The sequence below is a fragment of the Macaca fascicularis genome, chromosome 20, assembly GCF_037993035.2.
Source record: "Macaca fascicularis isolate 582-1 chromosome 20, T2T-MFA8v1.1".
Lineage (NCBI taxonomy): Eukaryota > Metazoa > Chordata > Mammalia > Primates > Cercopithecidae > Macaca > Macaca fascicularis.
This window is the reverse complement of record NC_088394.1, coordinates 70,249,792-70,266,920: the sequence shown is the minus strand read 5'-3', so window position 1 is coordinate 70,266,920 and position 17,129 is coordinate 70,249,792. Positions and strand designations below refer to the sequence as shown.

The window sequence follows — 17,129 nt, the reverse complement described above, 5'->3', positions numbered from 1 at the left end:
ACAATCTGTGTCTTCCTTCAGTTCTGGGACATTTTCAATCATTGCTCTTTCACATATTGCTTTCCCTTTCCTTCCTTCTGGAACTCCTGTTAGACAACTGGAGCATCTGAGTCCATCTTCCATGTCTCTAACTTTTTCTTTGGTACTTTTCATTTCTTTGTAGTACATTTTAGGTAATTCCTCAGTTCTCTTTCCCAGCATATAATTTATTCTTCAGCTCTGTCCATTCTACTCTAGAGAGGCCACCAGTCAAGTTTTGTTTTTCATTTCCTAGCTTTCTCATTGCTTCTTTTCATAACTACCTGTTCTTGATTCTTATTTACTGTTGTCTTCTGTGTTGTTCTGAGGATTTTTCATGTATTTTAAAATTCTGTTTCGATTGCTCTATTACCCCTTGCCCTCAGTTTTTGACTCCTTAGTTCATTTGATTTATCATCTTTCTTATGATATTAGTGTTCCTCAACTAGTTAGTGATTATTGGCCATGCCTTGAGGATTTCCCAGAAGTCTTATGGCTTCCTACTATAGCCCCAGCTGCTGCACCTTCCCATCTGCTTTCCTTCTTTTCATGATGTCTAAAGGTTTAGGGAAGGGAAGATTTCAGGACATACTTAATTCACTGTCTTAAAATTCATCTCATGACACTTTATGCTTTTGTATTTTGAGGGATAGCTCATCTTTTTTTAATCATAGTTACTTGTTTACATAAGTTTGCCATGTGCAACTGTGATTTTATCAGGCTGAGAATTGGGTCTGATTCATATCTAGCATCCGGTAGTCTTTTTCAGGTGTAAATAGTGGATTGAATTGAACCTCCTGGTTTGTGCCCACTGTCTAGTTGGAGCTGTTGGCTCCGGGAAAATGCAGAGAGCCTATTGTGTGCTCCAGAGGGAATCTGGACAAGAAGCAGCTCTGGAAGGCAGAAGAAACCAGAAATGCTGGCTGTGTTTCTTTTCCATTAGACTCCAGCACAGCCTGCCAGTCATCCTGAGTTTTTATGTAGTTGGATTTGCTGTCAGCTGTAAGCTTGTAAATCCTTATCTTTGGTGAGGAAATCCTGATTCCTATTGCCTGGGAATGAGAAATGGATAGAGAAATGGGAGGCACACTGGAACTGAATACTTAATTAGAACACATGGATGAGCAGTCCCTGACATCTCTTAACTTGACTGTAACTCTTTTGCCATAGATTATTGAATGTCTGAAAGAAAACAAGAAGCAGCTAAGCACCCGCTGCCACCAGAAAGTATTTAAGCTGCAGGAGACAGAGATGATGGACCCAGAGCTAGACTACACCCTCATGAGGGTCTGCAAGCAGATGATAAAGGTGAGGGGCTGATACCAAAAGCCGGGCACGGGTAAACAGCAAAACAACAAAGCACAAGCAATGGCAGCAACTTCCTCAGGCTCAGCTTTCTCAAAGCGTGGTCCCTAGACGAGCAGCAGCAGCACCCCCTGGGAGCCTGTGGGTTCCTGGGCCCCCCTCCAGATCTGCTGAATCAGAAACTCTCGGATTAGAGCACGAAGCTGTCTTAACAGCCTCCCCAGGGGATTCTGATGCAGGCTCAAGTTTGGAAACCACAGAGCTGGGATAACTGACCTCACTTTGACCTGAAGCACAAGTAAATGGATGTGCAATAAATAAATGATTGGTTTTGAGGACAGTTAATGGTAGCTATACTGAGAAAGTCACCATCTAGTGTCCTGATCATCCATCTGCCACTTTCAGAATATCTTTCTGTTCTACGGGTTGTTTTGCTTCATTCTCTCCTCCAGCAGATGTTCCCTGCAGCAGGGCTGACCTAAGTACTCAGATGTCCATTCCTTGATCTCGCCACACGTACACCAAACTCAAGGTTGGCCGGGCACGGTGGTTCACACCTGTAATCCCAGCACTTTCAGAGGCCGAGGCAGGAGGATCACCTGAGGTCAGGAGTTCGAGACCAGCCTGGCCAACATGGTGAAACGCCATCTCTGCTAAAAATACAAAAATTAGCCGGGTGTGGTGGCTCATGCCTGTAGTCCCAGCTACTCAGGAGGCTGAGGCAGGAGAATCACTCAAACCCAGGAGGCGGAGGCTATAGTGAGCCAGATCACACCTGCACTCCAGCCTGAGCGACAGAGCAAGACTCTGTCTCAAAAAAGAAAAAAAGTATTTTTTTAAAAAGCTTAAACTAAAGGTTCTAGCTCCTTTATTTCAGCTTTCCTTTAAAATAAAATGCTGCTTTTTACACTATCAAATAAATTCCAGAGAGAATTTTGAAAGTTACAGTGTCAGTCTTTTTAATTGGCCTGATGAAATTGAGTCATATGTAGAAATGGAAATGTCAGGCTCTGATCTGAAAGAGCTTTGGAAAATTTTCTAAAAGTCAGTGAGCAATCCATGTCTCCATAACAAGATGTCAGCAGATTATAATCACACACACTTAGAGAACTAGAAACAGAACTAGGAAGAGAGGCTCGATGCTCAAGTGTCTCAACCAGAGTGTATCAGACACTGCGACACTTGAAGACATGTGGATTAGCAGAACAGAGATGGAGTTTATTACTAGTACAAAACTGATCCCTGACTTAAAGGACAACAATAAGTGTACACTACAGGACCCTAGCCCTTTACTGCTTGGTAGGATTACAACCCTTTAGTTAAGATGAACCAAATGGGTCCTTACCCCACATCCTTGTTCACATTGGTTAGTGGAGAATTCCTAGGTTTTCCCACTGGAGTTGGGTAGATAGGGCTTGAGGGCTGCACAGCCACCTGCTACAGTGTTATATTCATGCTTAAACAATAAGTAAGTTCCTGAGATGCCATCTAACTTTACATCACCCACTAGATAGGGAACCAATCCTGTGTAAGAACCAGTGAGGCAATAGAAAGAAATGTGAGAAGTAGTAGAGAATAAGGAAGAAAGGGGAAGTTGGGGTGGGGTGCATATTCAGGCCTAGCTGCTCCTCTTGTACCACATGATGCCTTCAGGCTGCTGCTTTTGTCAGCTTTCGGATAGATGTTAAGGGTGATCACAGGCTGGTCCAAGTGCAGTGCTATTTACAACTAATTGATCACAGCTACTTACAGATTTATTTGTTCTTCTACACTCCCATTGCTTCACTTGACTTAGCCTTAAAAAAAAAAAAAAGTGGCCAGGTGCGGTGGCTCACTCCTGTAATCCCAGCACTTTGGGTGTCTGAGGCGGGTGGATCACCTGATATCAGGAATTCAAGACCAGCCTGGCCAACATGGTGAAACCTCGTCTCTACTTAAAAAAAAAAAATACAAAAATGACCTGAGTGTGGTGACGCATGCCTATCATCCCCGCTGCTCGGGAGGCTGACTCGGGAGGCTGAGGCAGGAGAATCGCTTGAACTTGGGAGGCAGAGGTTGTAGTAAGCCGAGATTGTGCCACTGCACTCCAGCCTGGGTGACACCGCAAGACTCTTTGTCTCCAGGAAAAAAAAAAAAAAAAAAAGTGGTCACAGATGGAGTTAATCGCCACATTTGGATAGCTGTTTGTATAAAACTGTTTCTTTGCAGAGGTTCTGTCCAGAAGCAGATTCTAAAACCATGTTACAGTGCCTGAAGCAAAATAAAAACAGTGAACTGATGGATCCCAAGTGCAAACAGATGATAACGAAGCGCCAGATCACCCAGAACACAGGTAAGACCTCGGCTTGGCCCTCCGGGCCCCGTGGAGCATCTGGAATTCAGTGGCCGCAGAGTGATCCAGTCAGACTCCCAGGGCTTTGTTGCCTGGGGATTTTTTTTTAGTTTTTTTTTTTTTTTTTTTTTTTTGAGACGGAGTCTCGCTGTGTCTCCCAGGCTGGAGTGCAGTGGCGTGATCTCGGCTCACTGCAAGCTCCGCCTCCCGGGTTCACGCCATTCTCCCGCCTCAGCCTCCCAAGTAGCTGAGACTACAGGCGCCCGCCACCACGCCCGGCTAGTTTTTTGTATTTTTAGTAGAGACGGGGTTTCACCATGTTAGCCAGGATAGTCTCGATCTCCTGACTTCGTGATCCACCCGCCTCGGCCTCCCAAAGTGCTGGGATTACAGGCTTGAGCCACCGCGCCCGGCCGTTGCCTGGGGATTTTAAGGGAGGAGTCTGTAAGCAGAAGGACTTCCGCCTTTGAGGAGCATCCAGAAAAAAGGAGGGAGAGTCAGGGGAGAGAGGAGGCCACAAGAACCAGAAAACTGCCCTTGAAGAACGTTTAGAAGGAATCAGGGCCGGCATTCCTTGGAAAGAAAAATCTAGAAATTCAATAAAACTTCATGAGTGTGCCAGGAGAATGTACGGGTAATCTGGTTTGGAACAGAGACATTTCAGCTCTGGGTTGGAAGACCTCGTAACTTAATGGTCACAGTGAGTTGGATATTGTATTTCTTTCTCAGTGTTCTCAAAAATATCTGTTATGGGGAAGGTTGCTGATGTCCCCTTGATTTTTCTGAGGACTCCTTAGAGTATTGGAGTCCCCACAAAACCCCGCAGAGTAGAAAGATTCCTGAGGACCTCCAGAAGTACTCGTTAACTAAGTCATATTGCTGATTAGAAACTGGGTAGTGAGAGCTCAGTAAATGTTTATTGAATAGACAAATCCATGGTTGTAGTCATGATCCTTGATATAATATGCTCCCTTTAGGAAGGTGGATATCTTAAAATGTGTGAATCAGGTGGAATGTTTTCTCACATGCTCACTGCTTTCTGCTGTAGATTACCGCTTAAACCCCATGCTAAGAAAAGCCTGTAAAGCTGACATTCCTAAATTCTGTCACGGTATCCTGACTAAGGCCAAGGATGATTCAGAATTAGAAGGACAAGTCATCTCTTGCCTCAAGCTGAGATATGCTGACCAGGTAAACGGGCCTGGGCTCTCCACAAAGGTGTATTTATGGAGCCTCTGGGAATTTTCTCTTTTGAAATCCCTAGCTTGCTCCCCTTTTCCCATGACCGTTTTCATATCTTCCTGAACCTGGGGGGCTAAGGGGCCAGATCAAAAGCAGGCGTTTTGTTTTTTCTTGTTCTTTTTGTTTTTTTTGTTTTTTTTTTCATGTCCTGCAAAAGCTTCGTTTTCTGATCAGCCCATGTATCCTCCCTTTGTCACATGCAGCGCCTGTCTTCAGACTGTGAAGACCAGATCCGAATCATTATCCAGGAGTCGGCCCTGGACTACCGCCTGGATCCTCAGCTCCAGCTGCACTGCTCAGACGAGGTGGGATTTGCGTGCAAAACTGGTTACGCGCAGAGCTGCTCAGAGAAGTTTCCATTGGAGAAAAGTTGTTTACTTTCTCTCCCTTCAGTTGTGAATGATCTGGTGAATTGAAGGTCATCTTCTAGGCTCTCCATGTTCTGCGTTCCTGTTCTCTATAACACTGAATTCAACTTGGCGTTAGTCCTGACACTCTAAAGCATTGTTCCATATTTCTCTATTGAACAAGGGTGTTCTTTCATTATAGCTCTCTGTGTAAATTTGTTCTTCTCTTCTCCTTATTCTGTATGGTAAACCCAAGACTTGCCAGAAAGATAAAAGTACTTCCAGCTGGGCACGGTGGCTCACGCCTGTAATCCCAGCACTTTGGGAGGCCAAGGAGGGTGGATCACCTGAGGTCAGGAGTTCATGACCAGCCTGGCTAACATGGCAAAACCCTGTGTCTACTGAAAATACAAAAAATTAGCCAGGTGTGGTGGCGCGCACCTGTAATCCCAGCTACTCAGGAGGCTGAGGCAGGAGAATCACTTGAACCCGGGAGACAGAGGTTGCGGTGAGTTGAGATCATGCCACTGCACCCCAGCCTGGGCGACAGAGCAAGACTCTTGTCTCAAACAAAAAAAAAAAAAAAAAAAGGCCAGGCGCGGTGGCACACACCTGTAATCCCAACACTTCAGGAGGCTGAGGCAGGTGGATCATGAGGTCAGGAGATTGAAACCATCCTGGCTAACATGGTGAAACCCTGTCTCTACTAAAAAAAAAAAAAAAAAAAAAATTAGCCGGGTGTGGTGGCACATGCCTGTAGTCCCAGCTATCCGGGAGGCTGAGGCAGGAGAAAGGCATGAACCCAGGAGGAGGAGCTTGCAGTGAGCCAAGATCGCACCCCTGCACTCCAGCCTGGGTGACAGAGTGAGATTCCGTCTCCAAAAAAAGAAAAAAAGTAGTTCTATAATGGCTTTAAGAAAGTGCCCATCTTTGGAAATTATTGGACTTCTTAGCTAGAAAAGGCCTTGTAGAGAGCCCTGTTCAACATATTTCAGGAGCTCATAGCAAAAGCCATTACAAAAAAGCTCACTCATAAAACTGTCCAAGGAAAGTTAATGTTTTTGTCTTTGCTGTGGGCTATGTTTCTCAACTCCTGTGTATATGTGCATGTATGTGCAGGTGCGCATGTGTGCACACTTTCAAGTTGTGAGTCTGGTTTGACCCCGAACTTATGTGAATGTCAAGCATTTGCTTTTTGTATTTTATTTGGTTATATATAACCTTGCTCCTGTGGAATCAAGTAGCAGCCTTCTTTTTGACAAGTCCTGAGATCTGACTCAAGTCTCAGTATTGACAGTGTAAAGATACTACATTTATTGATTTTCTGCTCTGTGTACCAGTCCTTGTGAAGAATGAAGCCTGACATCCAATACAGGAGGAGGGGTATGAAACCCACCAGGAAGCTGTTTGAGATGAGCCCTGGCACAGGTGTGGGAGGATCATCAAACTGACATGTTTAGAGACCAAGGGTTCTGGTGATAGCAGTGCTACTGCCCCGGCTTGTAAAACAGCAGTAGGCCAGTGAAGAGGGGGCACAGATCCTGCGGTGTCCAGAGCTGATTGGAATCAGTAGACTCACCTGCTTTTGAAACTGTCAGTAAGGGCCGGGTGCGGTGGCTCACGCCTGTAATCCCAGCACTTTGGGAGGCCAAGGCAGGAGGATCACCTGAGGTCAGGAGTTTGAGACCAGCCTGGCCAACATGGCGAAACCCCATCTCTACTAAAAATATAAAAATCAGGCCAGGTGCGATGGCTCATGCCCTGTAATCCCAGCCTTTTGGGAAGCCAAGGCGGGCGATCACCTGAAGTCAAGAGTTTGAGACTAGCCTGACCAACATGGAGAAACTCTGTCTCCACTAAAAGTACAAAATTGGGCGTGGTAGCACATACCTGTAATTCCAGCCACTCGGGAAGCTGAGGCAGGAGATTTGCTTGAACACGAGAGGTGGAGGTTGTGGTGAGCCGAGATTGTGCCATTGTACTTCAGCCTGGGCAACAAGAGCAAGACTCCGTCTCAAAAAAAAAAAAAAACAAAAGAAAAATCAGCCAAGAATGGTGGCAGGCGCCTGTAGTCCCAGCTAGTCAGGAGGCTGAGGCAGGAGAATCACTTGAACCTGGGAGGCAGAGGTTGCAGTGAGCCGAGATTGCACCACTGCACTCCAGCCTGGGCGGCAGAGCTTGACTCTGTCTCAAAAAACAAAAAACGAAAAAAAAGAAGAAACTGTTGGTTCATTTCTGTGCTCAGTGGGGTGGCTTTGTTTTTTTGGTCTCCTGAACAGATCTCCAGTCTATGTGCTGAAGAAGCAGCAGCCCAAGAGCAAACAGGTCAGGTGGAAGAGTGCCTCAAAGTCAACCTGCTCAAGATCAAAACAGAATTGTGTAAAAAGGTAAACACCGTCACCTTGTTTTCCTCACTTCATTTTCTTTTATTTTTCCTCTTCCTTTTAATGCTGTAGTCTGCCTACCTTGGTAATAAAACCAAAAATCTAAACCTTCTGCCCAGCACTCTTTTCTTGCTGTTCCTTCTTACCAAACTTTCATTTGGTCTTGACTGCTCGTCTCCTACAATGTGAATATTCTTTTCACATGTACTGATTACATGAATATGTCTCATCCCCATGACTAGATCGTTGTTTAAAGACACTGTGAGTGTACTACCAAACCTAAATGCCAGTAGAAATATATCAATCAGTAAATGTTCCACATTTATAGAAATCAGTGAAACTAAAACTAGTTCATGTCAGAAATGTTATATAAAAGCATTTGTTAGCCAGGCGTGGTGGCTCATGCCTGTGATCCCAGCACTTTGGGAGGCCAAGGCAGCTGGATCATGAGGTCAAGAGATCGAGAACATCCTGACCAACATGGTGAAATCCCATCTTTACTAAAAATACAAAAATTAGCTGGGCATGGTGGCGCACGCCTGTAGTCCTAGGTACTCGGGAGGCTGAGGCAGGAGAATCACTTGAACCTAGGAGGCAGAGGTTACAGTGAGCTGAGATCGCACCACTTCACTCCAGCCTGGTGACAGAGTGAGACTCCATCTCAAAAAAAATTTTTTTTTGTCAAAATATGATCACTAAGCATACATTATCTTGCAAAATTGAAAATGAAATAATATACTTGATCTTTTTTAAAAAAGTAACTTTTTTCTTTTTTTTGAGATGGAGTCTCTCTCTGTTGCCCAGGCTGGAGTGTAGTGGTGCCATCTCGGCTCACTGCAAGCTCCACCTCCCAGGTTCATACCATTCGCCTGCCTCAGCCTCCCAAGTAGTTGGGACTACAGGCGCCCACCATCCCGTCTAATTTTTTTGTATTTTTAGTAGAGACGGGGTTTCACTGTGTTAACCAGGATGGTCTCGATCTCCTAACCTCGTGATCCACCTGCCTTGGCCTACCAAAGTGCTGGGATTACAGGCGTGAGCCACCACGTCTGGCCAAAATTAACCTTTTAAAAAAGAGTTTCATTGCTGTCATTATGGAATCATTGAGAATATTATGTGCGAATTTTTCATCTGTTAAAAATGTTCCTGATTCCACATTTCTGAGGAATGGTGGGAGTGGTCGAAAGCTAGATCCGTATATTTTCCTTTGCCTCCTTTATCATCACATGATCCCATGTAACTTTGGGGCGGATTTTAGAATATTGTTTGGCCTTTGGTTTTTGGTTTTGATTTCTCTCACTATTGTTTTATAGGAACTAGAGTCTTGTCTGGAGCATACTAACTTTTATTTATGGAAACATTTCTGGCCTATCTTTACCTCCCAACGTTCCATTATGTATAAATGGAGAATCTGCAGAGTTGATTTCAGTTCCATTGTGTTGATATTCCTCTCATTCAGGACATCTATAAACACAAATAAGAATTGCTCTTGTAGTAGATGTTATGCCCTGTCCATTCTGGTTTTTTTTTTTTTCTGAGGACAACGGTAAAGTAGAACATTTTAAATAAATATACCTTTATCTAATTGGAATTTTTTTGTTTTTGTTTTTGTTTTTGTTTGAGATAGGGTCTCACTCTGTCTCCCAGGATGGAGTGCAGTGGTACAGTCATAGCTCACTGAACCTCAAACTGGGCTCAAGTGATCCTGCCACCTCAACCTCCCAGGTGGCTAGGACTGCAGGGCACACGATTATGCCCAGCTAATTTTTTTTTTAATTTTCTATAGAGATGGGTGTCTTGCTTTGTTACCCACACAGGTCTCAAACTCCTACCTTGGCCTCCCAGAGTGCTGGGATTATAGGCATGAGCCACCACCCCAGTCCTGATTGAGAATTTTAATATAGCATATAACTCTGATTTTAAGATTTCACGTTTTTATATTTCTTAAAGTAACAAAGTAATTGTATCACACCAATAAAAATATTAACATTTAGGTACTTTAAAACGATATGACATGACATATGGGAATGCCAAAAACCCAAATCTGATCTTATAGTCACTTACAGTCCCCTGCTTTTTTTAAACACACAGTTTTGTATCTCCGAAAGGTAGTTATTCATCTGCATTCTGTATATCATCACCACCTTGCAACCTGTCCCAGAGTGGTGTCTGTTGTTAGCCCTCAACTTTCCCCCCTTGCTTATTTGTATATGAAGTATTTACAGACAACAGATCTGATGCATTTCCCCTTCAAAAGCTCTGTCCGCAATGACCCTCCCTTTCCAGGAAGTTTTAAACATGCTGAAGGAAAGCAAAGCAGACATCTTTGTTGACCCGGTACTTCATACTGCTTGCGCCCTGGACATTAAACACCACTGTGCAGCCATCACCCCTGGCCGCGGGCGTCGTAAGTCTGTGTTCACTCTGATCCTGTCTGAACTCTCTTGGGAAGAGCAAAGATTCCCTATTAGACATCAGTTGCAGCTACTGTGGTCTGTAGTTGTAGCCCAGTCATAGACAACATTCCCTGGGGACCTGGGTGATGCCAAAACTAGGCCTTTATGCCATCATAAATTTAGGAATAAGCCTGCAAGTTTGAACTGACCTCGTCATGAGCAGAGCTAAAGATGTGATGAACAGGGAGAGTTGAGGTATTTGTTAGGGAAGCAGAAGTTAAAGTCATCATCATGGTCTTTTTCCCGGTGCCCAAACTAAAAGACAGCTTCATACACTTCCCCGGTGGCCACAGTGAACTCAGTAGACAGGTTCTATGTGAGGAGGGAGCCAAGGCAGGTGTGAAAGTTCTTTCTGAGCCACATATGCCCAATGAAATGAATAGAAGTTATTTGTTTTTATTTATTTTTTTGAGACAGAGTCTCACTCTGTCGCCCAGGATGGAGTGTGGTGGCATGATCTCGGCTCACTGCAACCTCCGCCTCCTGGGTTCAAGTTATTTTCCCACCTTAACCTCCTGAGTAGCTGAGACTACAGGCACCCACCACTATGCCTGGCTCATTTTTGTATTTTTTTAGTAGAGACAGGGTTTTGCCATATTAGCCAGCCAGGCTGGTCTCAAACTCCTGACTTCAAATGATCCACCCACCTTGGCCTCCCAAAGTGCTGGGATTACAGGCATAAGCCACTATGCCCAGCCTGTTTTCGTTTTCATTTTTTGAAACAAGGTGTTACTATATTGTAGTCTCAAACTCCTGGGCTCAAGGGATCCTCCTGCCTCAGCTTCCCAAGTATCTGGGATTACAGGTGTTTGCCACCACACCTGGCTCTAAAAATAAGGAGGTTTTAAGAGAGGCTTTGGACGCCAACCCTGGAGATTACTTATCGTTTCTCTCCATTGTTGGATCCTGGGTCAAATTTCCTAGTATGTATTTAACTTTGTTGAGCCTACAGATCTGTATTCTCTGGTGGTTGTGTACCCTTTTCCCCATCTTTACAGAAACGTCTCTATTCTGTACAGTTTCAGGTTCTTCTTATTATTCGTTTCCTCCCACAGAAATGTCCTGTCTCATGGAAGCGCTGGAGGATAAGCGGGTGAGGTTACAACCCGAGTGCAAAAAGCGCCTCAATGACCGGATTGAAATGTGGAGTTATGCAGCAAAGGTAATGACCAAGAGAATCTCCTTTTTTACAAACATAAAAAAATATGGAGCACTTCATCAATTTGCATGTCATCCTTGAGCAAAGGCCATGCTGCTCTCCTCGCTGTGGTTGTCCAGTCTCAGATATTGCACTGGTCTTGTCCTTATTGTGAGGCTAGCAATAAGTGTGTTTGAAAACTTGGTCAGTGTACTTTTAAAATTCCTTGGCTGTCCATAAGCCTGGAGCCATCTCCCTGTACATCAGACTGTCTGCATGGCTTTGCCAAGGTCACTCCTTTCTCAGTTTGCCCACTGTTCACTTCTGAAAAGTGAGTCACCCAAAGAGAAAAGAGATGTCACGCCCATGGCAAAAGAAGGAAATCCAGACTCACCTATCTTGAAGCTTATTTTTATCATTTTACAGTCTTCAGGAGAAAAATACATATGTGAGGCCAGTACTCATCTGGTCTGGAACATGGAGAAGAAGGGGATGAAGAGGGACTGTAGGACACTCATGAATGTGTATGATACCCAGGGAGACTTGGGCTGGGGAAATTTTTCCTACAGAGGTTCAGCCTCAGTGAGAAGAATAACAGTTCTTCTCGTGTATACATTGCTTTTTAGTTTATATAACATTTTGGTGGACATATTGCCTCATATGAACCTTGAAACCCTGTGAGGTGAGTAGAATGACTATTTCCTCACTTTACGTTGAAGGAAACTGACTTCAGAGGTCGTGACTTGCCCAGAGTCCCTCTGGTTTTTAGATCCATGCTTTTGTATCAACTCATATTGGGATAGACGTTTGTAGTGGCCTAAGATCAAGAGAGTAATCCCAGGACCACCCCTCCTTCCTGACCAATTTTATCACCCGTGTACTTCCAAGTCAAGGATAACAAGGTGAGAGGAACAATCAGAGAAAGTCTTCATCGCTCGACAGCAGGAAGGTACAAGGGAGGGCCCCTGTCTGTCACAGTAGTCAACACTCTCCTCACCCTTCTCCCAAGGGAAGAAAGTTGCCTTTGAAGCCGGTGGCTCAGGGAAGCGGCAGCAGGAGATGCTGCATTACTTCATTCTCCCTCATTGTATCCACTCCTTTGAGCTGTGTATTACTGCTTCAGAGTGACTCAGAGTAATTCACGGCTTGTTTTGTGTTGGCAACTATTGGAGCTCAAATCTCATTCATCTCACGCCTCCCTACTCTGTTCTGTGTACATGATATGAGCATAGAAATAGCCCAGACGCCTCTGAGCCACACTATCTCAGCAGCCGGGCTAGGATGCAAAAGAATGGGCGCATGTGCACCTGGGGACCCTTTCAGTCCGATTCTGCCATAGCAGGCTACCACTGAGGTCCGTTAGGGAAAGCATTGGAAAACTGAGGATGAAAACTAGCTGACATTAAATTATAAATGTCCACAAGTGGAGGACAGTTAAATATATTCTGTCAATATAAGTCTTGTTTGCAGTGCAGTGGTGCGAACATGGCTCACTGCAGCCTTGAACTCCTGGGCTAAAGTGATTGTCCTTGAATAGCTGGGACTACAGGTGCATGCCACCACACCCAGCTAATTTTGTAATTTTTTTGTGGAGACTAGGTCTTGGCTATGTTCTCTAGGCTGGTCTCGGCCTGCACATTGTTTTTGATGTGGGAAATGCTTATGATATAATGGTGAATGAAAAAAGTCAAAATACAGGCTGGGTCAGTGGCTCACACCTATAATCCCAGCACCTTGGGAGACTGAGGCAGGAGGATCACTTGAGCCCAGGAGTTCGAGACCAGCTTGGGCAACATAGGGAGTCCCCATCTCTACAAAAAAAAACAAACTTTTTTTTTTTTTTTTTGAGACGGTTTCTCGCCCTGTTGCCCAGGCTGGAGTCCAGTAGTGCAGTCTCGGCTCACTGCAACCTCTACCTCCCAGGTTCAAGTGACTCTCCTGCCTCAGCCTCCCCAGTAGCTAGAATTGCAGGCGAGAGCCACCATGCCCAGCTAATTTTTGTGTTTTTAGTAGAGACAGGGTTTCACCATGTTGGCCAGGCTGGTCTCAAACTCCTGACTTCGTGGTCCACCATCTCGGCCTCCCAAAGTGCTGGGATTACAGGTATAAGCCACCACACCTGGCCAAGAAAAATTTTTTAATTAGCCAGGCATGGTAGTGCACTTGTAGTCTCAGCTACTCAGGAGGCTGAGGTAGGAGGATCCCTTGAGCCCAAGAGTTTGAGTCTGTAGTGAGCTGTGATCACACCGCTGTGCGCCCACCTGGGCAATAGAGCGAGACCCCAACTCAGTGAAAAAAAAAAAAGCCAAAATATAGAATTTACAAATAATATAGAATTTACAAGACCAGGCACGGTGGCTCACGCCAGCACTTTGGGAGGCCAAGGCGGGCGGATCACAAGGTCAGGAGTTCGAGACCAGCCTGCCCAACATAGTGAAACCCCCCCCCCCGTCTCTACTAAAAATACCAAAAAAATTAGCTGTGCATGGTGGTGTGCGCCTGTAGTCCCAGCTACTCGTGTGGGTGAAGGAGGAGAATCGCTTAAACCCGGGAGGCAGAAGTTTTGGTGAACTGACATGGTGCCACTGCACAATGCCTGGGTAACAGAATGAGACTCCATCTCAAAAAAAAAAAAAAATAGAATTTACAAAATACAGAATGTACAAAACAGTCTCAACTTTTCTCTTTATTTTTTAAAGAAAGGGAGCAAATGCAGTTAAAGAGCATAAATCAAAAGATAGAAGAACTCGTGGCCTTGTAGAAGTCATTTAACAGGCCGGGCGCGGTGGCTCACGCCTGTAATCCCAGCACTTTGGGAGGCTGAGGCCAGGCGGATCACGAGGTCAGGAGTTCGAGACCATCCTCGCTAACACGGTGAAACCCCGGCACTACTAAAACTACAAAAAAAGTTAGCCAGGCGTGGTGGTGGGCACCTGTAGTCCCAGCTACTCCCGAGGCTGAGGCGGGAGAATGGCATGAACCCGGGAGGCGGAGCTTGCAGTGAGCCGAGATGGCGCCACTGCACTCTGGCCTGGGCAACAGAGCGAGACTCCGTCTCCAAAAAAAAAAAAAAAGAAGTCATTTAACCATGCTTACCCCCGGGCACTGACTCTCCATCCAGAGTATGGGAGTGGTGAAATCTGCCTGCTAGGCTTGGTGTGAGGACTAAATGAGCGAGGGCAGGGGGAGCCCGGCACATCTTCAGTGTTGGGACGTTAGTGGTGATCACTGTGATGGAATCGTGGGTGACTGCACCATTTTGTCTCTTTCTGTAGTTCTAATTTTGTGCAGTAGACGTGTGTATAGTTTTATGATCAGGAAAAAGAGTTAGAGCTCTGTGTTGATTTTTCTTGTCTCCTGCCCTCCCTCTCCAAAAGAAAAGACATAAATTAAACTAGGAACTGAGAGGGATAAGTTAGACCTAGCACTGTCACCAGCCCAGTGCTCTCTCAGAGAATCACGTTGCCCTGTGTCATTCTAGGTGGCCCCAGCAGATGGCTTCTCTGATCTTGCCATGCAAGTAATGACATCTCCGTCTAAGAACTACATTCTCTCTGTGATCAGTGGGAGCATCTGTATATTGTTCCTGATTGGTCTGATGTGTGGACGGATCACCAAGCGAGTGACACGAGAGCTCAAGGACAGGTAGAGCCACCTTGACCACCAAAGGAACTACCTATCCAGTGCCCAGTTTGTACAGCCCTCTTGTATAGCATCCCCACTCACCTCACTCTTCTCAGAGGTGACACCAACCCCGTGTTAGAGCATCAGCAGGTGTCCACTGCGTTGTCCCGTCCAGCCTCCACTCATGTCCATGGTGTCCTCCTCCTCCTCACCGTTCGTGCAGCAGCAGCAGCTGGCCGCTGGGGTTACTGCCTTTGTTGGCAAACTTGGGTTTACCTGCCTGTAGACAAGTCTCTCTCATACCAACAGAACTTCCGGTACTTCCAGAACCAACTCACCTGACCTGCAACTCAAAGGCTTTTTTTAAGAAAACCACCAAAAAAAAAAAAAATTTTTAAAGAAAAAAATGTATATAGTAATGCATCTCCTCCAGGCTTGATTTGGGCAATGGGGTTATTTCTTTCCTATGACTGTGTAAAACAAAGACAGGACTTGGAGGGGAAGCACACCAGCCAGTGTGCCATGACTGAGGTGTCTCGTTCATCTCTCAGAAGCACCTTGGGGCCTCGCCAGGGCCATGGTCTTCACCGAGGAGTGGGTGGGCAGCCGTTCCCCAGGCTGTGTGGGGTCCTGCTTTCTTCTGCTGAGACAGTGACGCTTTGCAGTTTCTACCCTAATCAGCCACTGCTGGTCACAGCCCCACGGCCATGGGTATTTCTGTGGTCTCCTCACTTCGTTGAAGCAAAGCATGAGCCTCCCTAGACCAAGGGCAGCTAGGGAGGGGAAGGGACCGAAAGTTTGTGAAGTTGAACAATCCATCCATCTGCACTGAGAGGCTGGATCCCAAGTCCCGGGGCAGCAGGATCCCAGGAACCTTCCTCCTCCAGGGCAGCACAGGACTCAGCCGTGTCTGGACCGGCCCTGCTGAGGCTTCAGTCACTCCGGAAGCTCTGCGCTTCATCGGGAGGCGGGACTGTGGTGGGAGGGGTCCTTAAAGATGGGTGTGGGGAGCAGCAGGGCAGGAAGTGGGAGCCAGCGGTTTGACTCACTCTGCTTTATTTTTCAGGCTACAATACAGGTCAGAGACAATGGCTTATAAAGGTTTAGTGTGGTCTCAGGATGTGACAGGCAGTCCAGCCTGACCTTTCTGCACACTCCAGACAAACTTCCCAGACAAGCTCCTTTGTGCCTCCACGTGGAGAGGGTGTGGAAAGTTATCACATTAAAAGATGGAGGATTTGCTCTGTTTTTTTTCTTTTTGTCCGTTTGCTGCGTGTACCCACTCTGGTAGGCATTGGCTAAATGTTGTATTTTGGTGACTCATCAACCTTTGCAGAATATGGGCTTTATAAAAGCAATATTCTTGGCCATCCCGCCTCATTCCTCCAGTGTGGAGATGCCAAGTCTGGGGTATGAAAGGGAGGGGTCTGGACATCATAGTTCAGCCTGGCTGTCCTTTGGTTTAGTTTGGGGCATGAGATCACAGTGGCTGCACAAGAGAGCTGTGTGTACAGTAGGAGATATATTTATATAATATATATTTTATTAACCTGTTAGATGTCCACAAAGTATTAATAAATCACGTGCCTAAAACTGTCCATGTAGACCAAGGCCCGCCCTCGGTGCCCCCGACTCCTGCCTCTGCTCTGCACGGTCCACGCACGCTGCAGGACCAGAGCGACACTCGTCTTCCCTTGAAGGGTGTTCAGTACAAGGCGTGTCACTTTGTGGATCAGTTGATCCAAGTTACTCCTTGTCTAATCTGACTGACATATATTTGAATACTGTGGTTTTCTTTCTTTTTTTCTATTTTGCTGCCCTTCCTGGAGGCAGTGGGTTCCAGAAGCCAACTGATTGTCCCCCTGCCAAGTCACCAAGGGAAGCTGCTAAGCTGCTTAGTCCCTTCGGTCCTGCTCGTAGGGTCTTCCTGATTGTCCACAGCTGTCTGGGATGCTTCAGTCTCCTAAAACTGGAAACTCAGGGTGCGAGCAGCACACACTGTCTCCCGCCACTGCCAGCCAGACTGAGTGGCCCGAGAGTCTCTGCAGGTCCCCTGGGGGCTGGGGACCGCTGAGGCTTAATATCAAGAACCAGGAATGTCATGTACATGCAGGTGCCTACGGACATGTCTGGTGTGGTTTGCAGGTAGGATGGATGTTCACTATTTGACCGGGTGGGGTATCCTTCCTCTCTGCAGTCTCCTTCCCAGTATGCGGAAACACCCTTAAAGTTCTAATTGTCTTGATATTTCTGTTCTTTCTGAATTGAGAGAAAATCCCATTC

At 45.9% G+C, this 17,129-nt stretch overlaps 1 protein-coding gene and 1 long non-coding RNA gene across 3 annotated transcripts in view; one reads left to right on the top strand and one right to left on the bottom strand.

The window, feature by feature from the left end:
• Positions 1 to 16,088, top strand: part of GLG1 (golgi glycoprotein 1) — a 159,485-nt gene extending 143,397 nt beyond the window's left edge. Inside the window, exons 19-27 of one of the 2 annotated variants that reach the window (XM_005592540.5) lie at positions 1,189 to 1,326; positions 3,532 to 3,655; positions 4,704 to 4,846; positions 5,101 to 5,202; positions 7,524 to 7,631; positions 9,915 to 10,035; positions 11,140 to 11,246; positions 14,704 to 14,867; positions 15,913 to 16,088. In XM_005592540.5, coding sequence (XP_005592597.3) covers positions 1,189 to 1,326; positions 3,532 to 3,655; positions 4,704 to 4,846; positions 5,101 to 5,202; positions 7,524 to 7,631; positions 9,915 to 10,035; positions 11,140 to 11,246; positions 14,704 to 14,867; positions 15,913 to 15,988 — 1,083 coding nt within the window. In that variant the 3' untranslated portion in view covers positions 15,989 to 16,088. Of the gene's footprint in view, positions 1 to 1,188; positions 1,327 to 3,531; positions 3,748 to 4,075; positions 4,208 to 4,703; positions 4,847 to 5,100; positions 5,203 to 7,523; positions 7,632 to 9,914; positions 10,036 to 11,139; positions 11,247 to 14,703; positions 14,868 to 15,912 lie in introns of those variants that run through there. The other variant, XM_065537160.2, reaches the window with a different exon arrangement.
• On the bottom strand, positions 3,146 to 4,212 carry LOC141409296 (uncharacterized). The gene is made up of 2 exons (XR_012429141.1): positions 4,076 to 4,212; positions 3,146 to 3,747 (listed from the first exon to the last, which is right to left on the bottom strand). It is a non-coding gene; the product is annotated as an uncharacterized lncRNA (long non-coding RNA).
• Positions 16,089 to 17,129: the final 1,041 nt, after the last annotated feature.